The sequence below is a fragment of the Mesoplodon densirostris genome, chromosome 14, assembly GCF_025265405.1.
Source record: "Mesoplodon densirostris isolate mMesDen1 chromosome 14, mMesDen1 primary haplotype, whole genome shotgun sequence".
NCBI classification, from domain to species: domain Eukaryota; kingdom Metazoa; phylum Chordata; class Mammalia; order Artiodactyla; family Ziphiidae; genus Mesoplodon; species Mesoplodon densirostris.
The window spans coordinates 79694977-79717379 of record NC_082674.1 but is presented as its reverse complement, the minus strand read 5'-3'; the positions used below and the strand labels follow the sequence as shown (position 1 = coordinate 79717379).

The window sequence follows — 22403 nt, the reverse complement described above, 5'->3', positions numbered from 1 at the left end:
GCGGGCCTGTCACTGTTGTGGCCTCTCCCATTGCGGAGCACAGGCTCCGGATGCACAGGCTCAGCGGCCATGGCTCACGGGCCCGGCTGCTCCGCAGCATGTGGGATCTTCTGGGACTGGGGCACGAACCCCTGTCTCCTGCATCGGCAGGCGGACTCTCAACCACTGCGCCACCAGGGAAGCCCTCTTTGAATACTTTTTAAGTCTTCCTCTCATTCTCCTCTCCTTCTGTGACTACAGTGATATGATTGTTACTTTAAAAAACAAAACACCCCACAGTCACTGAGACTCTGTCCATTTTATTCCAGACGATTTTCTCTCTTTTGTTCAGAGTGGGTAAGTTCTACTGGTCTGTTCCTCAAGTTCACTGATCCTATCCTCTGCTATCTTCACTCTATTATTGAGCCCAAACAGCAAGTTTTTAATTTTACTTATGTATTTTTCAGTTCTATCATTTCCATTTCATTCTTTTAATAATTTCTATATCTTTGCTGAATTATTTGTCTTTAATTTGTTTCAAGAAAGTCTATAAATGATTGAAATTTTTTTTGATAGCTTTAACATAATTATCAGGTAATTCCACCATTTGATTCATCTCATTGTTGGCATCTATTGATTGTCTTTTCTCATTCATGTTGTGATTTTCCTGGTTGCTGGATGAGTAATTTAAAAAAATTGGATAGTGGACATTCTTGATAGCATATTAACAAAGCTCTGGATCACATTTCATCTTCGTCTTCTTTTTCCTTTTTCTTTAGCAGGCAGTCCCCTGTTGAGATTTAGCATATGGGCGGCTGCGTATGTATGTTTAGTTTCTCTCTAAGCCCTGCCAACACCACCTTGGCAAAAGTGGCGCACTGACTCACGCTGCCTTGTCACAGATAGGTGGGGTGGAAGTTCAGCACTCCCCTTGCTCCACTGACAACTTCCCAGTGAAATCGGGGCACCACCTCCCACTGTCTTGTTGCCTCTTAATGGGGTTGTAAGCTCAGCTCCCTGCTCAACGTGTTTGATACCACTTGCTGGGGGAATTGGAGCACCACCTGCTTTTGCCAGGCAGGAGATGGAAGATCAGCTTCCTGACTCAGCCCTGCCAAAACCATCCTGCAGAGCAATTGGAGTGCTGCCTGCACGTCCATGGATTAAAGGGTGTTGAGTGGAAAATTAAGTCCCTGCTCAGCTCTGCTGATACCATGCTAGGGGGAGAGGAGGCAGTTTTTTGTGTGTTTGGCTGGAGTAGGACGGATATTGCCAACAAAGTTTTCATTGTTAGGCCATTCTTTTTTCCATTTGTTGGTAAGGGCTTTTCTTGGAGCTTCTGTCTGTGCCTGTTTATGGTGCTGGGTTGAAGGCTTCTGCAGTGCCCCATCTGAGATATGAGAGGAAACCTGTGAATTTACCACCATGGCATTTCTCAAGTTCCAAGACCCCTACGCAGCCTAACTTCTTCCTACCTTTCAAAACATTCCTAAGTTTGTTTTCTGTGCTATGTCCAGAGTTTTTAAGGAACAGCCTGGAGGAATGGGATTACTTCATGTCTGTGGAACTGGAAGTCTTAAAAGGCCATTTTTAAGCACTTGCTTAGTTTACTATCTGGAGTCTCCCCCAGGTTGTCAGAAGTCATGAATCTTGTACTTCAACAATTTACAACCTAGACTCTGCCCTGAAGAGATGCACAGTAAGATACATGAACAGATGAATCAAACGTATACATAATAAGAGGACATAACGGCACCCCAAATTTTTATAGGGCTTCATGGTTTACACTTTCTATATATCTACATATACATATATATTCTTCTACATTTACTAATTACCTGTATACATTTACTACTGAAAACATATTTATATTACTTTATAAATAAATATATATAACTCAGTGATGTTGCAAGGTGGGTGAAATAGATATTGTTATTAAAAAAAAAAAAGGATGTTTGGTTAAGATTCTTACCAAAGAATCTTAAGTAGAAGTGTTACAATTTTTGTGAATTTTAGCCCTAGACTCCTATTACCTAACCACACTACTTAGGATAAATGATCTTTTGTTTTATTAGAAACTCCATGTTAACAAGTAATCATGGAGCATAATTTTGCTTTTTTGAGGTACACTGCTTATGGGTTTTGGAGTCAGACAGATTCAAATTCAAATTCCAGCTCCACTGTGTATTAGCTGGGTAATCTTCGAGAAATTACTTAACCCCTCTCTGCCTCAGTTTCTTCATCTGTAAAATATGGATAAAAATATTTACTTCAAAAGATTGCTTTGGATAATCACACATTTAAAGCAAAGTGCCTGGCATATTGTAAGCACTCAATAAATGGCAGCTATTATTATTACTAGGATAAATAAACAAAGCCAAGGTGGGTAAAAAACCCATTGCATTTCCATAATGAGGAAGTAATGATTCAGAATCAAAGCTTTCAGAAGCAGGGAGGGTGCACCTACCCATTCCTGTTCTGCTGTGTAGTACCTCCCATGTTGCTTAATAAACACTGACATCTCTGCAATTCTAGAACTGGAAAGGACTTAAAGGTCATCTATTTCAAGCTTCTCATTTTATATATAAGGAAACTGAGCCTGAGAGGGGTTGAATGAATTACTTCAGGGTTACAGCGCTAGCACCCTTCTGGCTACACCTGACCTGGTAAACCACACAAAAGAGTGAGCAGGAAACGAAAGTACAGAAAGACACCAGGATTCCAAAAAGAAAAAAGATTCAGACCAATAAAACTTGAGGGAGCAGGTCCAAAAGGTGTAAATACCTCCTTACGGGACGTCATATATGAGGGCAATGCCTACATATCATCCTCGTAGAGATCTATAAGGGGGTATCTAAACCAGAAGGCAACCAGTGAGTGGCTTACAGAAGGGGTGAAGGCTACATTGGGATGGGCTTTGCTGGAGAGAGAGGCTGTCTTCTACAAACATTACTGATGCTGAAAGAAGGTGGTAATGGATACAGAAAGAAAGGCATTATTGTCAACACTGCCTGTCCAATCCCTAACAGTAGGTTATTACGGCAGGCAAGTATCATCCATGTCGGCCAACAGGCATGTAAGTGGCCATATGCCCCAAACCACAGAGGAGATATAAAAGAAGTGAAAAACATTCAGATCAATATTTTTTGCTAGTAGCTATGCTTTCACCCATTTCTTTTTTCAAATTTTATTTTTGACTGCGTTGGGTTTTCGTTGCTGCTCGTGGGCTTTCTCCAGTTGAGGCGAGTTGGGGCTACTCTTCGGTGCGGTGTGCGGGCTTCTCATTGCTGTGGCTTCTCTTGTTGCAGTGCACGGGCTTCAGTAGTTGTGGCTTGCAGGCTCTAGAGCACAGGCTCAGTAGTTGTGGCGTACGGGCTTAGTTGCTCCGGGGCATGTGGGATCTTCCCAGACCAGGGATCGAACCCGTGTCCCCTCGAACCCGTGTCCCCTGCATTGGCAGGCAGATTCTTTCTTTCTTTCTTTTTTTATTTTGTGGTAGGCAGGCCTCTCACTGTTGTGGCCTCTCCCGTTGTGGAGCACAGGCTCTGGACGTGCAGGCTCAGCGGCCATGGCTCATGGGCCCAGCCGCTCCGCGGCAATGTGGGATCTTCCCGGACCGGGGCATGAACCCGTGTCTCCTGCATCAGCAGGCGGACTCTCAACCACTGTGCCAACAGGGAAGCCCGTGGCAGGCAGATTCTTAACCACTGCGCTACCAGGGAAGTCCACCCATTTCTTAAATTATTCTTAGTAGCAATTTCCAGAAATGTCCATGTGGAGATTATTTTTTTGACTTAAAAATGATGAAAATTGATGTTTAAAGAAATGATGAAAAGGAATGTTATTTTTTGTAATCCAGCATTTCATAATAACGCATTTTGTCAATTTAACCTTACTTTCATATTGGCTGTCAGCTAGAACAGTCAGTAAATGAGCAAGGTCTCTTTCACAAGGTCTGTTTTTTACAATTATAAACATAATCTTTCTTACTCATATCTGAAAGTGCATTTTGCATAAAAGCATATTTTTAAAGCAGTGTTTTTATAGATTCTCAAATCTGAAAGATCAAATTTTGACTTTTTCTGTCTTACCTCTGTCTAGTTTCAAGCTAAGAATAAGTCAAAATGAAAAGAATACATATGAGAATAAGGGTGAATGCTAAGTTATAGTTAACTATTAAACATTTCAAAAAGATGGCACAAGCAGTTCTAAAAACTTCTTTTTGTTAGAGAAATGTTAAGTGGACAGTAAAAGCGGTTTACAAAATAGTTACATATAACGAGAGCTACATATGGGTCTGTGTGTATACGCAGGAAAAACTCTGGAAATTCACCCCAGATGTTAAAACTGATTTTTTTTTTTCTGGGTCTTGGGATTTCACGGGTTCATTATTTCTGCTTACCTATTTGTGTTTTCTGATTTTCTTACAATGAACATGTATTTTGGTCATAAGACAAAGGGGTTTTTTCCCCTCTTCTTTCTTTCTTTGGATTGTTTTCTTAAATGTTACAGAGAAAGGAATCTGGAGTGGAGGGGAGGACCAATGCAAAGACCAGAATAATTGCAAATGAGAGGTTCTCTAGACTGAACAAAATATGGGGCAGGAGTCCATTTGATACTGGACGGGGTTTTTGTTTGTTGGCTGGTTGGTGTTCGTGTGTGAGTGAATTATTTTTTGTTGTGTGGTAAAAATGCAATCATAGAAAAATAATGTGCAGTTGTTCTGAAAATGGAATTTTTCGGTTGTTGCTTCTGGAGACCCTTCTCTGAGAAATCAAGGTTTAGGCTTAAAGCAACTGTGCACTGGGTAGGAAGGGCCAATACAAAGTAGGGAGAGAACATAAAGATCTCTGTCCTTAAAATTACTATTTTTCTCTCCTCGGTTAAATGTGAGGCCTCTTCTCTTCTTGTTTATTTTCTTTCCTTTAACAAATACCTAGAGCCCTATTTCTGTGCTGATTAAATCATAGGAGAGGAAAGAAGAGTCAGCCCTGACCTAGGTGCTAACAATTTAGTTGAGAAAACAAGGTACACACTGGAAAAGTTAACTAAACATACAGGGGCGGTATGCATTTAAGCATTAAATGACTGAAGAGCGAAGTCCTCCAGCAGTTAAAGGAGGGGCTGGTAACTTTATTATGGTCATGGTCTAGGTCAGTACTGTTCAACTGAACTTTCTACAGCAATGAAAATGTTCATACTGTGCTGAATTAACACAGTAGCTACTAGCCATGTGTGGTTACTGAGTAGTTGAAATGTGGTTAGTACAATTGAGAAAATGAATTTTAAAAAATTTTAATTAAAAAAAAATTTTTTTGCATTTCTGCAGGTTGCTTATTCCGTGATCATCATTTTTTTTACGTCTTTATTGGAGTATAATTGCTTTACAATGGTGTGTTAGTTTCTGCCTTATAATAAAGTGAATCAGTTATACATATACATACGTTCCCATATCTCTTCCCTCTTGCGTCTCCCTCCCTCCCACCCTCCCTATCCCACCCCTCTAGGTAAATAGCTACTTATGGCTGATGACTACCATATTGGGGAGTGGTAGACCAAGATCTGGAAGGTATCGATAGTGAAAGGTATCAATAGTAATAGGAACTGTCCTGTTACATGAAGAAAGGGGAGGATCTGAGTAGCTGAGAATAAAGAAAAGCATTCTAGAAGAAGAAAAAGCATGAAGAAGCTGTACTCAATTCACCTTGAACGTGTGAGAGTGCCCAGTGTTTGGAAGGGGGATTGTGATGTGTCACTATGCTGGGCAGACCATGCAGCTGAGAATTAGGATCTGAAGCTATAAGTCATGGGGAGTCGTGATTACTTCTGATCAGTGGATAATAATAGCTCTTATCATATGCCAGTCATTATTATATTGAGTGCCTTACATGGATTGTCTGATTTAATTCTTTTGTTTTTTGGTCTGATTTAATTCTTATAACCTTTTGAGGGGAATGAAGATTCACCTGGTGGGACTGTAGAGGTAAGAGATAAAGGCAGGTAAGAGAAGCAATTATAACCTTGGAAACATGTCAAAAGTACTAAGGGGGCTTCCCTGGTGGCGCAGTGGTTGAGAGTCCGCCTGCTGATGCAGGGGACACGGGTTCGTGCCCCGGACCAGGAAGATCCCACATGCCGCGGAGCGGCTGGGCCCGTGAGCCATGGTCGCTGAGCCTGCATGTCCGGAGCCTGTGCTCCGCAACGGGAGAGGCCTCAACAGTGAGAGGCCCGTGTACCGCAAAAAAAAAAAAAAAAGTACTAAGGAAGGTGAAGGATGCAGAAACTAAAAAGCCTCATTTAAGACATTAGGAAGTTAGACTCAACAGAACATGTGGAGGGTGAATGGAAAAGGGAGTGAGACAATCTTTATCCTTAGGGATACTGATGAGGACAAAATCCTGGGAAGCACCAATAATTCTGGGGTGACTGAAAGCAGCTTAGTAAACGGATCTTGAGAAGGATGTAGTTGGCAATGGAAACAGGTTAGTGGAGTCCAGAAGTCTGATGGGGAAAAGGTTTTCAAGAATCCTAGAGGTAAGTTAATGATGAGGATGGTGAAGTGACAGAGGACCATGGGAGAGTTAAGGTAATGCTGACAAAAACTGAGGAGTCAAGAGGAGGAAAGTCTGTTGTAGAAGGGGAATACGGATTCTGTTTCTGACATGTTGACTGGAGGTAATGAGTCCTCTGGATGATGATGTCTTGCTAGTTGGGGGGAATGTGAAGCTGGTTTATGAGACAGGTCAAGGCTGGAGAAGGGCAATTTTAATGTGTTCTCGCAGTATAGCAGGTAAAGGGAAAAGAGAAGGTTGAGGATAGAACCTGGGATGAATGCTCATCCACATAGGTGACTAAAGGGAAAAGAAGAGCCAGCAAGGGAGAAGGGTGACTGAACCATACCATGGCAATACCCTGAAGGTGAAGGAAGAATTTTAAAAGTGATGGTAAGTCACAATTTTCATGTGTTACAGTGAGGTCAAGGGAAAAAAAGAGTGAGAAAAGGGTGACTGAGCTTATCAAGGAAATCCTTGGAGAAACAGGAGGAACAAGTGCAGAGGATTTGTTTGGGCAGTTTGGCCATGAAAGGACTGAGAGGAAAAGGGAAACAGCTTGAGGAGGGTTACATGAAGGTTTCCCCCATGTCCCCAGGTCAGCTGGCAGCTTAGGAAGGGAGAAGGGACTCTTCCTCCTTTAGGTATTTGACAAGTTAACAAAATGGATGCTATAGGTAGACATACTTTGAGAAGAGTGGCAGAGGGTGCTGGAGTTGGATGTTTTTCACTTTCTCAGTGAAGCCGGAATCAGGGCCACCTGCCAAGAAAGGAGAAAGGAAATCGGGTTAGGTGGGGAAGAGAAAGAAGATATGTAACAGCAACAGTTGGGGCTGCCCTTGAGAACTACCAAGAAATAAAGGATTGGGTGCTAGACCAACATGATTCCATGACTTTAAACTGCCATCTCAGACTTACTCCTGGGAACTGACAACAAGAGTAACAACCACCATCACTATTTATCATGTGGTTATCAGGTGCTTCTGGGTGTTTACATAAATTATCTCACTTAATTTTCCTAACAATGACGTGAAGTATTATTAATGCTGATTATTTCCAAATTATAAAAAAAGGAAATTGAGGCTCAAAGAGATTTTACCTTAATTAAAAAAAAAAAAAAAGATTTCATACTATGTTGCCGGGCACTGTTCCAGGCACAGAAAAGACAGGCAAGGGGGCTGCCTTCGTGGAACTTTATTGAAGAGGTGCAGACAGAAAAGTAAACGAATAATTTAATCCGATCATTTCGGATTTTAATAAGTAGAGCAAAAAGAATAAAACTGGTAGTATAATAGGTATTATAATAAATGATATAGTTTATTATATCCAATGGAGGAGGGAGTGCGGGAGGGTAGAAGATACATTAGTGTGGTCGGGGAGGACCCTCTGTGGGACAAGTGAGCTAATGACAAGGTGGATGACAAGGTGGAAGAGCTTTCCAAGGCCAAAGAAAAGCTAAGTACAGAGGCCCTGAAGCAAGAACCAGCTTGGCTCCTCGTGCGGCTGCAGCTTAGTGAGCAAGCAGGTATAGGCCAAGGTTGGAGGCGCCATGGCAAGTCAAGGAAAGGATTTACGCAAAGGGGGTAACTCCATCCGATTCAAAGGAGAAAGGCGCCGAAGAGGCAGGGGCCAGGCCGTCAGGATCTCCGACGCGAGTTTGCATTCCGCGAAGCTGCCCTCATTAGACGCGGGGTGAGGCAACCGGTCAGGAGAGGCTCCAGGCCTAGGGGCCAAAGGGCCGAGGCCTGCGGGGGTGGAGGTGTGAGGCATGTGACCTTCCGGTGTCGCAAGAGTCGAGCCAGCACTGCGGACCGCGCCCGGCCAGCAGGCAGCCCCCCTCTCCCGGCCCAGAATCACCCCGCCTTTCATTCTCGTTAGCGACCCTCGCCTGAAGCACCACCCACCACTCCTGGCCAGGCTTGATTTTTCCTCCGGGGCGGAAAGTCCTTCTTCCAAAACTTCGGAACGACAGTACCCCCAGGAGTGATGGGGAGATGAAATAACTCAGGGCTCGAGCGAAGTCCTACGGGAAACAGACCTTTTTATTTCTGCCTTGTTTTCCCTCTTAGCTTTCTAGAAACGACTTGCTTCCCGGGATGCTCTCCAAGTCACCCCCTCCAACAGCGAGTCTATTGGTTTGGCCCCTAGTCTCGGATTGGCTGAAGGGTTACTCCTCGGCCAGGGATTGGAGGATTTTTGTTCCTTATGTATTCCCGGCGCCCATTGGTTCGTTTTCCCCGTTTCTGGGCGGAGTGGTTCGGGACGGTTTCCACCCTCTTGTTTACGGAGCGCGTAGTTGTAGCGCTCTCGGATCGCTGGGGCTGTCTTCAAAGTTCCCTATTTAGCTCTTCGGACCAATTGGGTCCTTGCTCCACCCTTTCCCTCTCCCTTGCACACCTCCCGCGTGGTACGGCCCACAGCTTTAGAGCGGCGGCGCAAGCGGATGCTCGTCGCGTTCCTCCGCCCGCGCTCGCCGGATTGCCCTCCCCTCGAGGGTGCGCTTGGTACGGCCCGCGCCTCCTCCTTCTCTAGCTGGGGTGGTTGCTTCCCCCTCGGGTCGGCGGCGCTTGGTGCCGCCCGGGAGAACCAGGTCATCGGTCGGTTCCCGTGAAAACAAAAACAATCGGCGGCGCCCCGGCTGGCATCCGAACGCGGGGAGAGGGGGCGCGGGGTCGGGTGGGACCAGCGAGCGGGAGCAGCGGCGACGCGCCGGGGTCGGGGCGCCATGGGGCAGGCGGGCACGGGCTTCGCCGGGGTCCCCCGGCGCCGGGGCTAGCGCGTCCGCCGCCTCGGCCGCCCGCGCCGCCCGCCTGGGGGACGAGGAGCAGGACGCGGCCTCGGCCGGGCCCGGGCCGAACGGCTGCGGACACCCGGGCGCCGGGCAGCCGAACGCCGCCGCTGCCGCCTCCGGGATGGATCAGTGCGTGACGGTGGAGCGCGAGCTGGAGAAGGTGCTGCACAAGTTCTCAGGCTACGGGCAGCTGTGCGAGCGCGGCCTGGAGGAGCTCATCGACTACACGGGCGGCCTCAAGCACGAGATCCTGCAGAGCCACGGTAGGGCGGCCCGGGTGGGCGCGCGGGGCCGGGCCCACCCGCCCGCGTCCCTCAGGCCCCGGCGGGCTAGGAGGGTGCCCTCAGGGGGGCCCGGTCCCGCCTTCCCCGTGGCGCGGAGACCCACCAGGCCCCTGTGACTTTTTCTCCTTCTCTCGCCCGATTTGTCTCGAACCTTTCCCCGTCCTCGTTGTTAATTACGAGTCAGCGCGAACCCACCCGGAAACCCATTCCGGAGCCACGGGCTCCAGCCCGCGTTAAACGGGGATAGGGGCCGGTCCTTCGCACCTGCAAACTGCTACCCTCCCGGGGTGGGCGCTCCTCGTCAATTGCCTTGGGCCCAAGTATCTGGGCCATGAGAGGGTCAGTGCAGCGAGCCCCCTCCTCCTCCCCCGCTCCGAACACTTAGCCTGGGGACTTACTTTCCTCGCCTTTCTTCCTCTCTGTTTTTTTCTTCTTTTTCTTAAATTAGAAACTCGAGTGTTATTCTTAGCTGTGGATTAAGGGAACAGCCGCTCCTGCAAGTCCATAATTTGACTCTGTGTAGAAGTAGCTTTTCTTCAGCTCCGCAGCGGCACCGACACGATTCCTAGGAAACTGGCTAAATCAAACTGTTCAGCTCTCCTAACGTAGCCTGCGAAGAGACAAGAGGCAGCTCTCGGGAAACACATTGTGACATAAGTTGTTAGTTACTTGCGTTACCTGGTCAAGTTTTTACTTGATTTCCTTTCAGAAAACAGATTTTCTCTAGAAGGTGTTTCCCCTATATTATTATTGCCCTGGGCCCTGGGGGCAGATACGTTGCCAGAGTTAACTTGTGGAAGCTGGTTGGGAAGGGTTTTGGGTTTTGGTTTTGTTAAAGAACATTAAAGGTCTGGTATCCTTAGATTAAAATATCCATAGTGTTGATTCCTTCTGAGCAAGAAGTAAAGGACTTTATTTAATGGATTTATTGAAGAGGTTGGGGGGCCTTCTCAACTCAGAGGCTGAACAGAAGTTTCTGACGAGGGAGGTTTGGTAGCTGGGGTGATGGCGATACTGTGGCAGGTGCGATTGAGGACAGTGGCAATAGCCGAGCTTCTCTCCACCTCTCCTTCCTTCTTGTACATCTTCCTTTCCCAGACTGCTTTCAGTTGAGAGTTAGTGCTCATCCATGGTGAGGGAGTCTTAACAGCAGCATCTCATCGTGGACACTGGCAGTCACGTTTGAACTCCGGGGAAGAAGCAAACCAGAGACCATAGTGGGGGTAGGACTTGGGATATGAATATGGAAAAATGAGCAGACCTAGACGGCTGCCTGTGATGGGGAAGGAGAGGTGGAGCGGGGTGGGACTCCTGGCACGGCTCTGGTGAACTTGATTTTGGACAAAGTTGGCCTTGAAAGGCCAATGAAGATCGCCAAGGGCGTAACGTCTACTGGTGGCTGAAGATGTATAGATGGAGTTTGGGAGGAAAGTAAGGTTTAAGATGGTTTCCTGGTGTCATTCCTACGGAGGAGAATGAAGGAGATGACTTAGGCTGCAGGGAAGAAAGACTCTAGGATCTAACCACAGCCTTGAACTCCTCTTGAAGAGCGGAGGGCCGGGAGGTGCCCCCAGAAGCAGAAAGGACAGGCTTAGAAAAAGAGGTTGGTCAACTGGTATTTGGCTATTGGGAGTCAGTGACCCTCTTTGCTTGCAGTTTCATAGAATTGTTAAAATAAACTAGGTGACTGGGAGTTAAGAAAAATAATGCAGATTGAGGGGTGAGGGGCTGCTTAAGTAATGGGGCTGAAGGTGTGCCCCCTCTGCCTTCAACTGGAGAGGAGATCTTTGTTTTGTTAAAGACTGAAAGGGAAGGAGTGGGTGCAGGGTGCAGACTTGGAGCGGTGGAAGGAACATTTCATTTTTAGGGACCAGGTCAGAGATTGAGGGCTTGGATAGGCAGAGCTTGAGAGGCAGAAGATGGAAAGTAAAATCCCTTTCTTCCATGAGAAGACAGAGGGCATATTAATTGAAGGGGAATGTGATTGTGAGCCTCATTTTAGGGGATTTGGGGCCCATCCCAGATGGATAAAATAATTTTGAGAACTTGCTGAAGCTTTAGACCTCTTTGCTTGGGAACTTTTCAAGGAACTTACGGTCAGCGGGGTATTAGCCACAGAGTTTGCTGTGCTATTCAAACAGTCTGATGTGGTGAATTGTGTGTGTTCCCTCTTCAGTCTCCTATTTTTTACCTTCTTGTCTACAAAATTGCAGTCTTAAATTAATAATCTCTTTGACTTTTAAACAAATTCTTTAGTAATAGGATTAAGTGACTAAAGGCAGCTATAAAACATGAAAGAAAAATAAGTACCACAAGCGCCAGGTCTAGTTTTCAAAATAAAGTCTACTTTCTTATGGTGTTCTTATGTATAAACACAACAAACATCATGCTTTATTATCTGGGTTATGGTATTTTTCAAAGCAGATAATTTCTAAAGTTCTCTGCAGGGTATTACATTGAATCTTAGATATACCCTTCTCAAAGTTATATCAACTGAAATCTGAATTTGGAACTCCATTTTCAAGTTTAAAGGGAAGTTTTCAAGGCTCTGAATGTACCTGTCTGGGCAAGTGATCTGGTGGCCTCTGGTGACCTGAGGGAGGGGCTCCAATTGGGACCCTCCATTAGGGCTTTGGATCTCATTCTCTGGGCTCATTTGTGGTGATATTCTTGTAAGAATGTGGTATGAATAAAGTAGAATCTTGGGGACTTCATAGATCCCCTAGTTTGCATCATACTCTTGGTGAGTGACTGCCTGATTTAGAAGTGTCCATTAGCGAGGGTCAGGGGATCAGGTCAGTTTTGGAGGCTGAATTACACTTTCTTATGTTTAAATTTCTTTTTTCTAAAGTTGTGAGCGGACAGCTATACCAAGTGAGGACAGTTAGGATGGTTTGTGGTAGAAACTGATCAAACATCAGTGGAGTTTAATTTGTAAGCCCATTGACAACCCAGGTCCACTCTCACCACTCTGATTCCAGATCGAAAACACTGCCCAAAGGGTGCTTGCCTGGCCTGCCCTAAGATCTCTCATTTGCTCTAAATTGCCCCATGTGGCATTTCCCCAACTCTGAGGGAAGAGGAGAGCTCTGCTGTCATTTAGTTGTATCAGCCTTTCAATGAGAGTTTCCCTGTAAGTGTGAAGTTTGGACTAATTTAAGATTCAGTATAGTTGATGCCGTTGATGCTGTTTGGTGATTGTTCACAGAGTGCCCTTGATCTAATTTGGGTGATGTGCTGGTTCTTCTCCAACTTCCCTCACACATGTGCACTCTTATTTTTCAAATGGATTCACAATTTCACTTAAGTAGATTTATCCCCATTTTAGGCAATGATATTTGTGAAATCATAGATTTGGTGTGTTAGGGATAATCAACTATGTATTGAAAATAAATTGGTAACTATTAAAATATTATTTCACATACAACTGAAGTCACCATTCACATCAGTGGTATTGGAACCACACTTTGGACAGCCCTTGATTAACAGATAAATGGTATAGATACATTTTGGTGATTTGACTTGTGATTATTTATTATCTTTTTTTGTCAGGTATATTTGTATTTTGTTTCTCATTGTACTTCTATGGTGAAAGGGAGAACATAAAAGAACTATATATCATGTACTGCTGATACTCTAAATTCATATTTCGTGATAGAAAATTAGGCTGAAACAATTGGGTAACAGTTTTATGACATGTATGTGGTATATTTGAAAAAAATCATAATCCTTGTAAGTGTAAAGGATGTACAGTATTTTTTAAAATTATTATTTTTAGGCTGTTATTAAAGGGAGTTCTAATATAGTTTCTGAAAGTGATTCTCAAGGAATTTTCTAAATTTAAAATTGTATTTATTTTGAGTAGATATTACATGTAAATGGTATAAATTCAAATGATAAAAAAGGATACCCAGTAAAAAAATCTCCATCTCAGTCTTTCTTATTCTTGGACCACTTCACAGCCAGAGATGCTAGTTTCCAGAAAAAATTTTAAGAGGATTCAGGGAAATGATAATTTATCACTGTTTATTTTTTCTTTGAGGCATTGGACATGTGGTTCTACTTACTGTGATTTAGGCTTAGTATTATCTCAATTTGCAAGTTGGTAAAGACAATTTCATTTGTGGGTGTGATCAATACATATTATCATCTAAAACTCCTTTTGTGTGTGTGTGTGTGTGTGTGTGTGTGGCCTGACGCTTAGTAATAAAACTCTTTTAAAGTATGATCCTCTATCTTTATTTATCTCTTTGGTGAATCAAAGAGAATTTAGTTACTACCTGCAGAATTGCTTCCTTTTTTTTTTTAATTTGAGGATGACAAATGAGAAGTAGGCAGTTAAACATGAAAGAAAAAACAAAATAGATGGTCATGTTTCAAGCTAATTTTTGTGGTATTGTGTCAGTAGACAAAAACCAGAGGTCCATGGTCGCACGTTAGGCATAACTTGGCATTCTAGAATTTGGTTTGTATATATTGCATACATATTGAAAAGTATGTTTATTTATATATGTAAATTCTCTGCTTTTCAGAGCCTACCAGTGTTGAGTGTACTGTGTTGAATGAATTGTAAAAGGATCAGGGTTTGGTGGACTGGTGCTTTGTCTATTTTATTCACCCTTATTCTTTGGTGTACTTCAAGTAGACTCATAGCTTGGTCTTCCTTTTGTTAATCAAACTTTTTGCTAGACAAGACACTCTTAACATTTTTTTTTTTTTTTTTTTTTTTTTTTTTTTTTTTTACGGTACGCGGGCCTCTCACTGTTGTGGCCTCTCCCGTTGCGGAGCACAGGCTCCGGACGCGCAGGCTCAGCGGCCACGGCTCACGGGCCCAGCCGCTCCGCGGCATGTGGGATCTTCCCGGACCGGGGCACGAATCCGTGTCCCCTGCATCGGCAGGCGGACTCTCAACCACTGCGCCACCAGGGAAGCCCCGACAAGACACTCTTGAGAGAATAATGCCTTTAAAGTTCTGAATTGAATAAAATTTGACATCCACGTTGAACATCTAGTCTGGAAGGTAGCAGATAAGTAGGTCAGAGAAGTTTGCGTGGATTAACAGTAGCCATTGTTCAAATACTCAAGGAAGAGAATAGACCAGTCACCAAGCTACTTGGGCCTATTTTATAGATGGTGAGAATAATAATAATAGGTTAGTGTTGGTGTTTCCAGTTGCGTTTAGAAGCAGTTGTAACTGTCCGCCATTCCTTTTCAAGCTCACTTAGGAGATAATCCTTTGTCCTTTGGCACCTTACTCATTCAGACTAGTATATTACTCAGGACCCTTTTGGTTGCAGGTGGCCGAATAGTTTTAATTAAGATGGAATTTGTTGACTCATAACTAAAAAGGCTGAGGTTAGGTCAGCGGCTCCAGGGGCACAGAGGGTGTCGTGAGGACTGGTTTTGTTCTCTTCCTCTCTCAGCTGTGCTTTCCATGGTTGGCTTCATTCTCAGCAGAGCTTTTTCCACATGGAAGTAAAGACGGCCAGTGGACTCATGTCACCCTTGTACTGCTTGTGTTCCCAGATACAGGAACTTGCCTGTTTTCTGTATTTCCAACAAAATTACCGGGGAATATCTTTATTGTCTTGGTTCAGGTCATAAACTTTTCCTGAATCACTAACTGGGCCCGGTGGGTGGAGTCCATTAGACACCTTGGGCTGTGCTTAGCAAATGTCAGATGTATGGCCATGTGATCCACCGTTGCTCAGAGGAGAGAGTTCTAGAAAGGAAGACTTGCACCCAGACAGAAGTGATAGATGTCTGTGATAGTTGAGCAGCTACACGTTACATTTGATAACAGTGCTCTTTTTTTTTTTTTTTTTTTTTTTTTTTTTTTTTTGCGGTATGCGGGCCTCTCACTGCTGTGGCCTCCCCCGTTGCGGAGCACAGGCTCCGGACGCGCAGGCTCCGGACGCGCAGGCTCAGCGGCCATGGCTCACGGGCCCAGCCGCTCCGCGGCACATGGGATCCTCCCAGACCGGGGCACGAACCCGTATCCCCTGCATCGGCAGGCGGACTCTCAACCACTTGCGCCACCAGGGAGGCCCGATAACAGTGCTCTTTGAGGTGGTTTCTTTATTTCTCAGCTTTTGCCTTGGCTCCTACCTGTAATGTTCATATAATTCAAATACTGAGGTGCTGGTATGACTTAATCTGTAGACTAGAGAGTACAACTCAATTCATGTTACCTTTGGGAACTTATTTGAAATTGCTTTAATGCTTGGTATAATAAAATAATTTTCCTAGGGTTCTCTTATCTCTTAAGTAGTTTCTAACTCTGGATAATAACATCGGTAAGGGGGAAACTTGCCAACACTTCTGTGACACTGTCGTACTAGAGTTAGTAGAGAAATCTCCATTGTTTTCATGTCTTAATCTTAGTAGTTAGAATAGTGAGAGTGGTGTTTTAGGCAAACTGCTATTCACTTGGGATATTAAAACTGTCTTGTTTTTATTTGGGGCCCTGCTTCTTGATCTGTAAAATCTTTGAAAATGACCCCAAAATGCAGTTGAGGGGAGAACTGTGTGGGGGGTGGGCCTGGCCCTGAGCTGTGTACTTGGAGTCCTGTGGTGCTCCATGTAACTCGCAGAAGTTGATAGATACCAGGGAGGTGATGCTCTTAACAGGGCATTTCGTCTGGCCTTCCTCTTAGATTACGTGCAGTCTAAAGCCTCAAAGAACAGAGACTAGAATCTCTGGCAGAACTTGAGGCTTTTAGAAATAAGCTTTCACCTTATTTGGGAACATTGTTCACGGAGTCCATAAGGCTTATGTTGCCAAATCTTTCTCCACTTAAGAGGCCTGGGCACAGTGTGTTATCTTTGATGAGTTTGTTGTATCTATGGAATCCATATAGATTTAATATCTTAGTATTGGTATATGAAGACATTTGGGAGGAGATAAAGAGAGACTTCTTTAAAAAGAAACATTGTATTCATGGCCTCAGTCCTCCAGGAAGGTGGAGGCTAGTTCAGGAGATAAGAGGATGAGTCTGCGCTTGTGGAGAAGAACATAAAGCTTTGTCTGTCCTTGAGCTCAGGAGGTCTGGATTTGAGTCCTTGTCCACCCACTTCACTGGTTCTACAATCCTGCTTAGCCTCTTTCCTCTTCAGTAGACTGGTAAGTTATATTACGGAGTTATGGGAATTAAATCGATGATATGAACTGGCTTTGAAATCTGTAAAACAAGGTTTACTTGTTATTTTTAAGGTCTGTACCTTTAAGCAGTGTTAAGCAGTGTTTTAATTGAGACACTCTGACTATTTAGTTATCTTTATTACTGGTGTTTGTTAACTACCATTCTGTGTCCAGTGGTCTGCTTAACACTGTAAGGCAGGGGTCCCCAACCCCTGGGCCAGGACGTAGCCGGTTAGGAACCGGGCCGCACAGCAGGAGGTAAGTGGCGGGCCAGCGATCAAAGCTTCATCTGTATTTACAGCCGCTCCCCATCACTAACATCACCGCCTCAGCTCCGCGTCCAATCATCAGGCATTAGATTCTTGTAGGCGCTCAACCCCTACTGTGAACTGCGCACGTGAGGGATCTAGGCTGCGCGCTCCTTACGAGAATCTAATGCCTGGTGATCTGACGTGGAGCTGAGGCGGTGATGCTCGCGCTGGGGAGCGGCTGCAAATACAGATCATCATTAGCAGAGAGGTCTGACTGCACAGAGACCGTAATAAATCAATGGCTTGCAGACTCATATCAAAACCCTATCAGTGAGTGGCAGGTGACAATTAAGGTGCATCTTACGCAGTAGACTGGACGTAAGCACCACACTTCAGATGTCGCTGTCTCCATCACCCCCAGAGGGGACCATCTCCTTGCAGGAAAACAAGCTCAGGGCTCCCACTGATTCTGCATTATGGTGAGTCGTACAATTATTTCATTATATATTACAAAGTAATAATAACAGACATAAAGCGCACAATAAATGTAGTGCACGGTAAAGGTAATGCGCTTGAATCATCCCCAAACCAACCCCACCCCCCGGTCCGTGGAAAAATGGTCTTCCACGAAACTGGTCCCTGGTGCCGAAAAGGTTTGGGGACTGCTGCTATAAGGAATATTCAAAAGGTATACAAAACAGAGTCTTCAAGGAGCTTTATTTGGATGATGAGGCCAGACTTTTACATTTGAGAGGGGAAAAAACCATGGCCATAGCACAGTACACTATACTAGATAACAGTGTTTCTGCTTGGTATATTTACCAGCAATTCAGAGAAATGGGAAGAGCGGACTCCTTAGAAGGAGCTGCTTGGAGGTGGGCTATTTCAGTTGAACTGTAGAGCCCTTGATCAGTAGTTATTGATCACCAAGTATATGTGGAACTAGGCTAAATCTTGTGGGAGTTACAGAGGACAAGCAGTCGTCTTCATCACACTGTAAGAACTTCCTGAGAAGTTGGGGAGATGAGCCCGGTGTTTTTACAACGCAAGGCCGTGTGTAGAGGATAGGCCACACGCTGATTGAATGGTACCAACAGTAGGGTAGGGTTTGAGACAGGGACAGACTCTTCTAACCTGTGGGAAGTTTCAGTAACAGACTGAATGTGGAGAGTGGGAATATAGGGCGGGGGGGCCAGGAGAGAGGTTGGCGAGAACAAAGGTGTGGAGAAGTGAGAGTACAAGAGGCGTCCTGGGAACAGTGAAGGACCAGAGTGGGGAGATACGAGTAAAAAGAATGAAAATTAAATTGGAATCAGGTTTTATAGAGTCATGGCTCTCAGGGAGGGCGGTAGCCTGGGAAGATACTGAATGACTTGGGGCAGGGGAGGGGGGTGCATTTTGAACAGGGAAGGGACAGGGACATGATCTGAGACCAGTTAGCATTTAAGTTGATCGGAGTTGGGAGTGAGGTTTGACTAGAGGCAAGAAGCCTAGTTAAGGTTTATTGTCAACCTCGATCTGATGAAATAGGCACCTGTTTTGGGGTAGTGGTGGTAGAGATGGAGACCCATGCGCGGGCTCTCCTGAGGGAAGGAGTTACCAGGACTTGGTGCAGAGTAGGAGAGAAGGGCTGGAAAAATCAAAGGTTAATCTAAGGTCTGAGCATGAATGACAGGTAGACAATTATAGAACCAGGAGGAAAATGGGAGGTTTAGGAGAGGGGAAGGTAGAAATTTGGGTTTGATTTTTAAATGTGAAACCCACATTCAAATGCTAAAAGAAGCCCTATCTGGTTCACTTATTCATTTCAGAGATAAATAGATGTCTAGAGATTAATTCTCTATATTTCTAATTTGAACGGAGCGAACAGGCTCTCTAAAAATATCTAGCAGAGGGGCTTCCCTGGTGGCGCAGTGGTTGAGAGTCTGCCTGCCGATGCAGGGGATGCGGGTTCGTGCCCCAGTCCAGGAAGATCCCACATGCCGCGGAGCGGCTGGGCCCATAAGCCATGGCCGCTGAGCCTGCGTGTCCGGAGCCTGTGCTCCGCAACGGGAGAGGCCACAGCAGTGAGAGGCCCGCGTACCGCAAAAAAAAAAAAAAAAAAAAAAAAAAAAATATATATATATATATATATATATGTATATATATATCTAGCAGACATTTAAAAACTTGTGCCTGCCTCCTCCTCCTCTTCTTCTCTGGGTAGTTCTTGCCTCACAGGCTACTGTAGAGCGTCACCGTTCAAACTTGTGCCCATCATGTTGGTCTTGCTCTCTGCTCCAGGAGCGCTGTTAGTCTGTACCATGTCACTTAGCTCTTAAAGATAAATTTTTGTGTTTTTGTTTTCGCCTGTGGTTGGTTTTGCAGCCCACTAGGCTGTGATTTGGTGCAGTGGATCAGAACACCTATCTGTGAATCTACCTTTCTGTTCAGAAAGGTCAGAGGTTGACCAACAAATACTATCCTTTACTTTGTACATTTGCCAGCTATTAACATACCAAAAAGTTTGTTTTGTTTTCAGGATGTACTGCCTCTAGAAAAAAAAATGAGTGTTTTCTCTTTGTGCCTTTTCCTTTTCCTCTGAGTAAATCTCTGTTGAGCAGCTGCTGTGTTCTAGGTGCTGAGGTAGCTCATAAGAAGCTCAGGACGTCAATAGGCCACAGTGTAGTTTGCTACTCACAGTATGAAGTAGCCCTTTTATTATTATTTTTAATACCAGCTTTACCTTTTAGAGTTTCAAGTTTTTCTATTTTAACATTTTGTAAGCACATCCATGTTCACCTTGTCAACAACTTCTTTAGAATCAGTCTTGGACTCTTATCCTTCATTCCCTTTTATTCCCATCCTAAATTTCTTTTTTTCTTTTTAAGCTTTTTTGTTTTTAGTCATGCTTACTGAGATAATATTTCATTTTATTTTAATTTGGTTTGGTTCGGTTTGGGCTTTTGGGATCTTAGTTCCCTGACCAGGGATCGAACCTGGGCCCCGGCAGTGAAAGTGCCGAGTCCTAACCACTGGACCACCAGGGAATTCCTCCCCATCCTAAATTTCTTAATTTGTATAGAACACTTAATCCGTACCCTCAACGCTGCTGACAAGGCATTCAGCACTCAAATGTTCATTGACTCTTAATGTTGTGATTTCTCCCTCCCCCTTTTTTTTTAAAATAAATTTATTTTATTTATTTGTTTTTGGCCGTGTTGGATCTTCGTTGCTGTGCGCAGGCTTTCTCTAGTTGCGGCAAGCAAGGGCTACTCTTCATTGTGGTGCACGTGCTTCTCATTGTGGTGGCTTCTCTTGTTGTGGAGCATGGGCCCTAGGTGTGCGGGCTTCAGTAGTTGTGGAACGCGGGCTCAGTAGTTGTGGCTCACGGGCTCTAGAGCACAGGCTCAGTAGTTGTGGAGCACAGGCTTAATTGCTCCGCGGCATGTGGGATCTTCCCAACTAGGGCTCGAACTTGTGTCCCCTGCATTGGCAGGAGGATTCTTAACCACTGCACCGGCAGGGAAGCACCCCTCTTTAATTATTTTTTAAAGGAACTAATCTAGAATGAATTCTGGAGTATAGTTCTGTGAGGTCTGAGTTTTCATTTAGGTACAGTTAGGATTATGTTTAGTAAATGGATTTCTTTCTGTTTATCTGTATTAAAACTTGTGTGCCATTTTGCTTTCCCCTTAATTCCAAATTTAAAATCTCTGTCCATTTTATGAAAGCGGAGTTAACTTTTAATAACTCAGAAGAGCTCAAATGCCATATATGTATTATTTATAAACTTGGATATTTAAATTTTTTCCTGCCTCCACAATATTCATAAGAACGTTAAGTCAAGTCTTAGTGATTTCTGGGGAGTCTTATTTATTTCTACCAAAATGTCCTAATCCTAGGTGGTGAGGTTTTCAGCTTTTTGGGAAATGTTAATAATTGTCATCATAGCAATACCTTTCTGTGTTGTGCCTCACCATCTTTTATAGAGTGGTCTCAATTATCATGAGTCTCATCTCTCATGTGTTTGACTCTTAGGCAGCATGTACTTTGTGGTGTAGTTGATACCTCTAAACTGCCTTTTATGGACCAAATTAGAACTTTTCATTATCTACTGATGAGCAGACATATCTACAGATGGCATTTGTAGAGCTACCTACCAACCAGCTGTTCAGTTTCAACAACACTTTCTTAACTGTGTGGGTGTAATTTTTTGTGTTTTTTTCCCTGGGCTACCATAAAAATAAGTGGCAAACAAAATTGAAAATGCAAACACTGAGTAGGGATGCAAGCTTAGTTTTCAGTCTTAATGATATCATTGTCTTGCTTGTATTAGGTGGCCCAAAATGATGAGTAAATCATGTCACAAAGTTGTTCACATGGCTGTTTTAAGCCATGTGACTAGTAATACAGGAAAATAATGGAACAAATATATGAGCAAAATGATCAAACTGTATTAAAAGTTATTTGTAAAACCAAGTTAAATTAGGAATTTTATATATATATATATATATATATATATATATATATATATATATATATTTTGGAGGGGGGTACGTGGGCCTCTCACTGTTGTGGCCTCTCCTGTTGTGGAGCACAGGCTCCAGATGCGCAGGCTCAGCGGCCATGGCTCACGGGCCCAGCCGCTCTGCGGCACGTGGGCTCTTCCCGGACCGGGGCACAAACCCGTGTCCCCTGTATCGGCAGGCGGACTCTCAACCACTGCGCCACCAGGGGAACCCAGAATTTTATAATTTTTTGCTTTGTGGGAACCAAATACCCTTTTTAATGTGCAATTTGTTCTACCTTCCTACATCCTGACTTTGGGTACACTTTTATAGGAACACATTATGTACTAAAGTTGAGAAGTATTTCATTTCTTTGGCAAGCTTTGGGATGATTTTCTTTTAGAAGCAAGGAAACTGTGGCTCAAAACACAAGCCTGTGAGTTCTTATTCCAAGTCTTCACCTACATGTGTAAGGGTTTTTTTTGGGGGGGTGTCGTTTTTTGGAAAAGAGAAGGAACTTATAACTGGGGGGGCTCTGCTTTGTGAATGTGTTTTATTTGAAAACTGGTGTGTGTATTGATTGGTGTATTTATCTGGTGTCTGGAACATTCAGGGTGCAGTGCTCTTGGGAGTAGTCCAGCCTCAGCATCCTGGGAGAGAGCAGGAGAGCAGCGAGCAGCGAAACGTGGACGGTTGGCAGCGAGAGGGCGTCGGTTCACAGTGTTGGTAGTGCCAGAGTTTCAGGGCTGGGCTTGAAATTGAGACTGTGTAATACACGATCTGTTATTTTTCTGTTCATTCAGTAAATAGTTATTGAATGCCTGATATGTGCTGGTTGCCATGCTAAACGCTGGAGATGAAACACTCATATTTTCTACCTTCAAGTAATTTCGTGGGGGTGATAGACAAATAAATA

At 44.2% G+C, this 22403-nt stretch overlaps 1 protein-coding gene and 1 non-coding gene across 2 annotated transcripts in view; one reads left to right on the top strand and one right to left on the bottom strand.

The window, feature by feature from the left end:
• Positions 1 to 9313: 9313 nt before the first annotated feature.
• Positions 9314 to 22403, top strand: part of RMND5A (required for meiotic nuclear division 5 homolog A) — a 53214-nt gene continuing 40124 nt past the window's right edge. The window contains exon 1 of the mRNA XM_060117490.1: positions 9314 to 9584. Within this exon, the coding sequence (XP_059973473.1) occupies positions 9443 to 9584 (142 nt within the window). The 5' untranslated portion in view covers positions 9314 to 9442. The remainder of the gene's footprint in view (positions 9585 to 22403) is intronic.
• TRNAE-UUC (transfer RNA glutamic acid (anticodon UUC)) lies at positions 19955 to 20026 on the bottom strand. The gene has a single exon. It is a non-coding gene; the product is annotated as a tRNA-Glu (tRNA).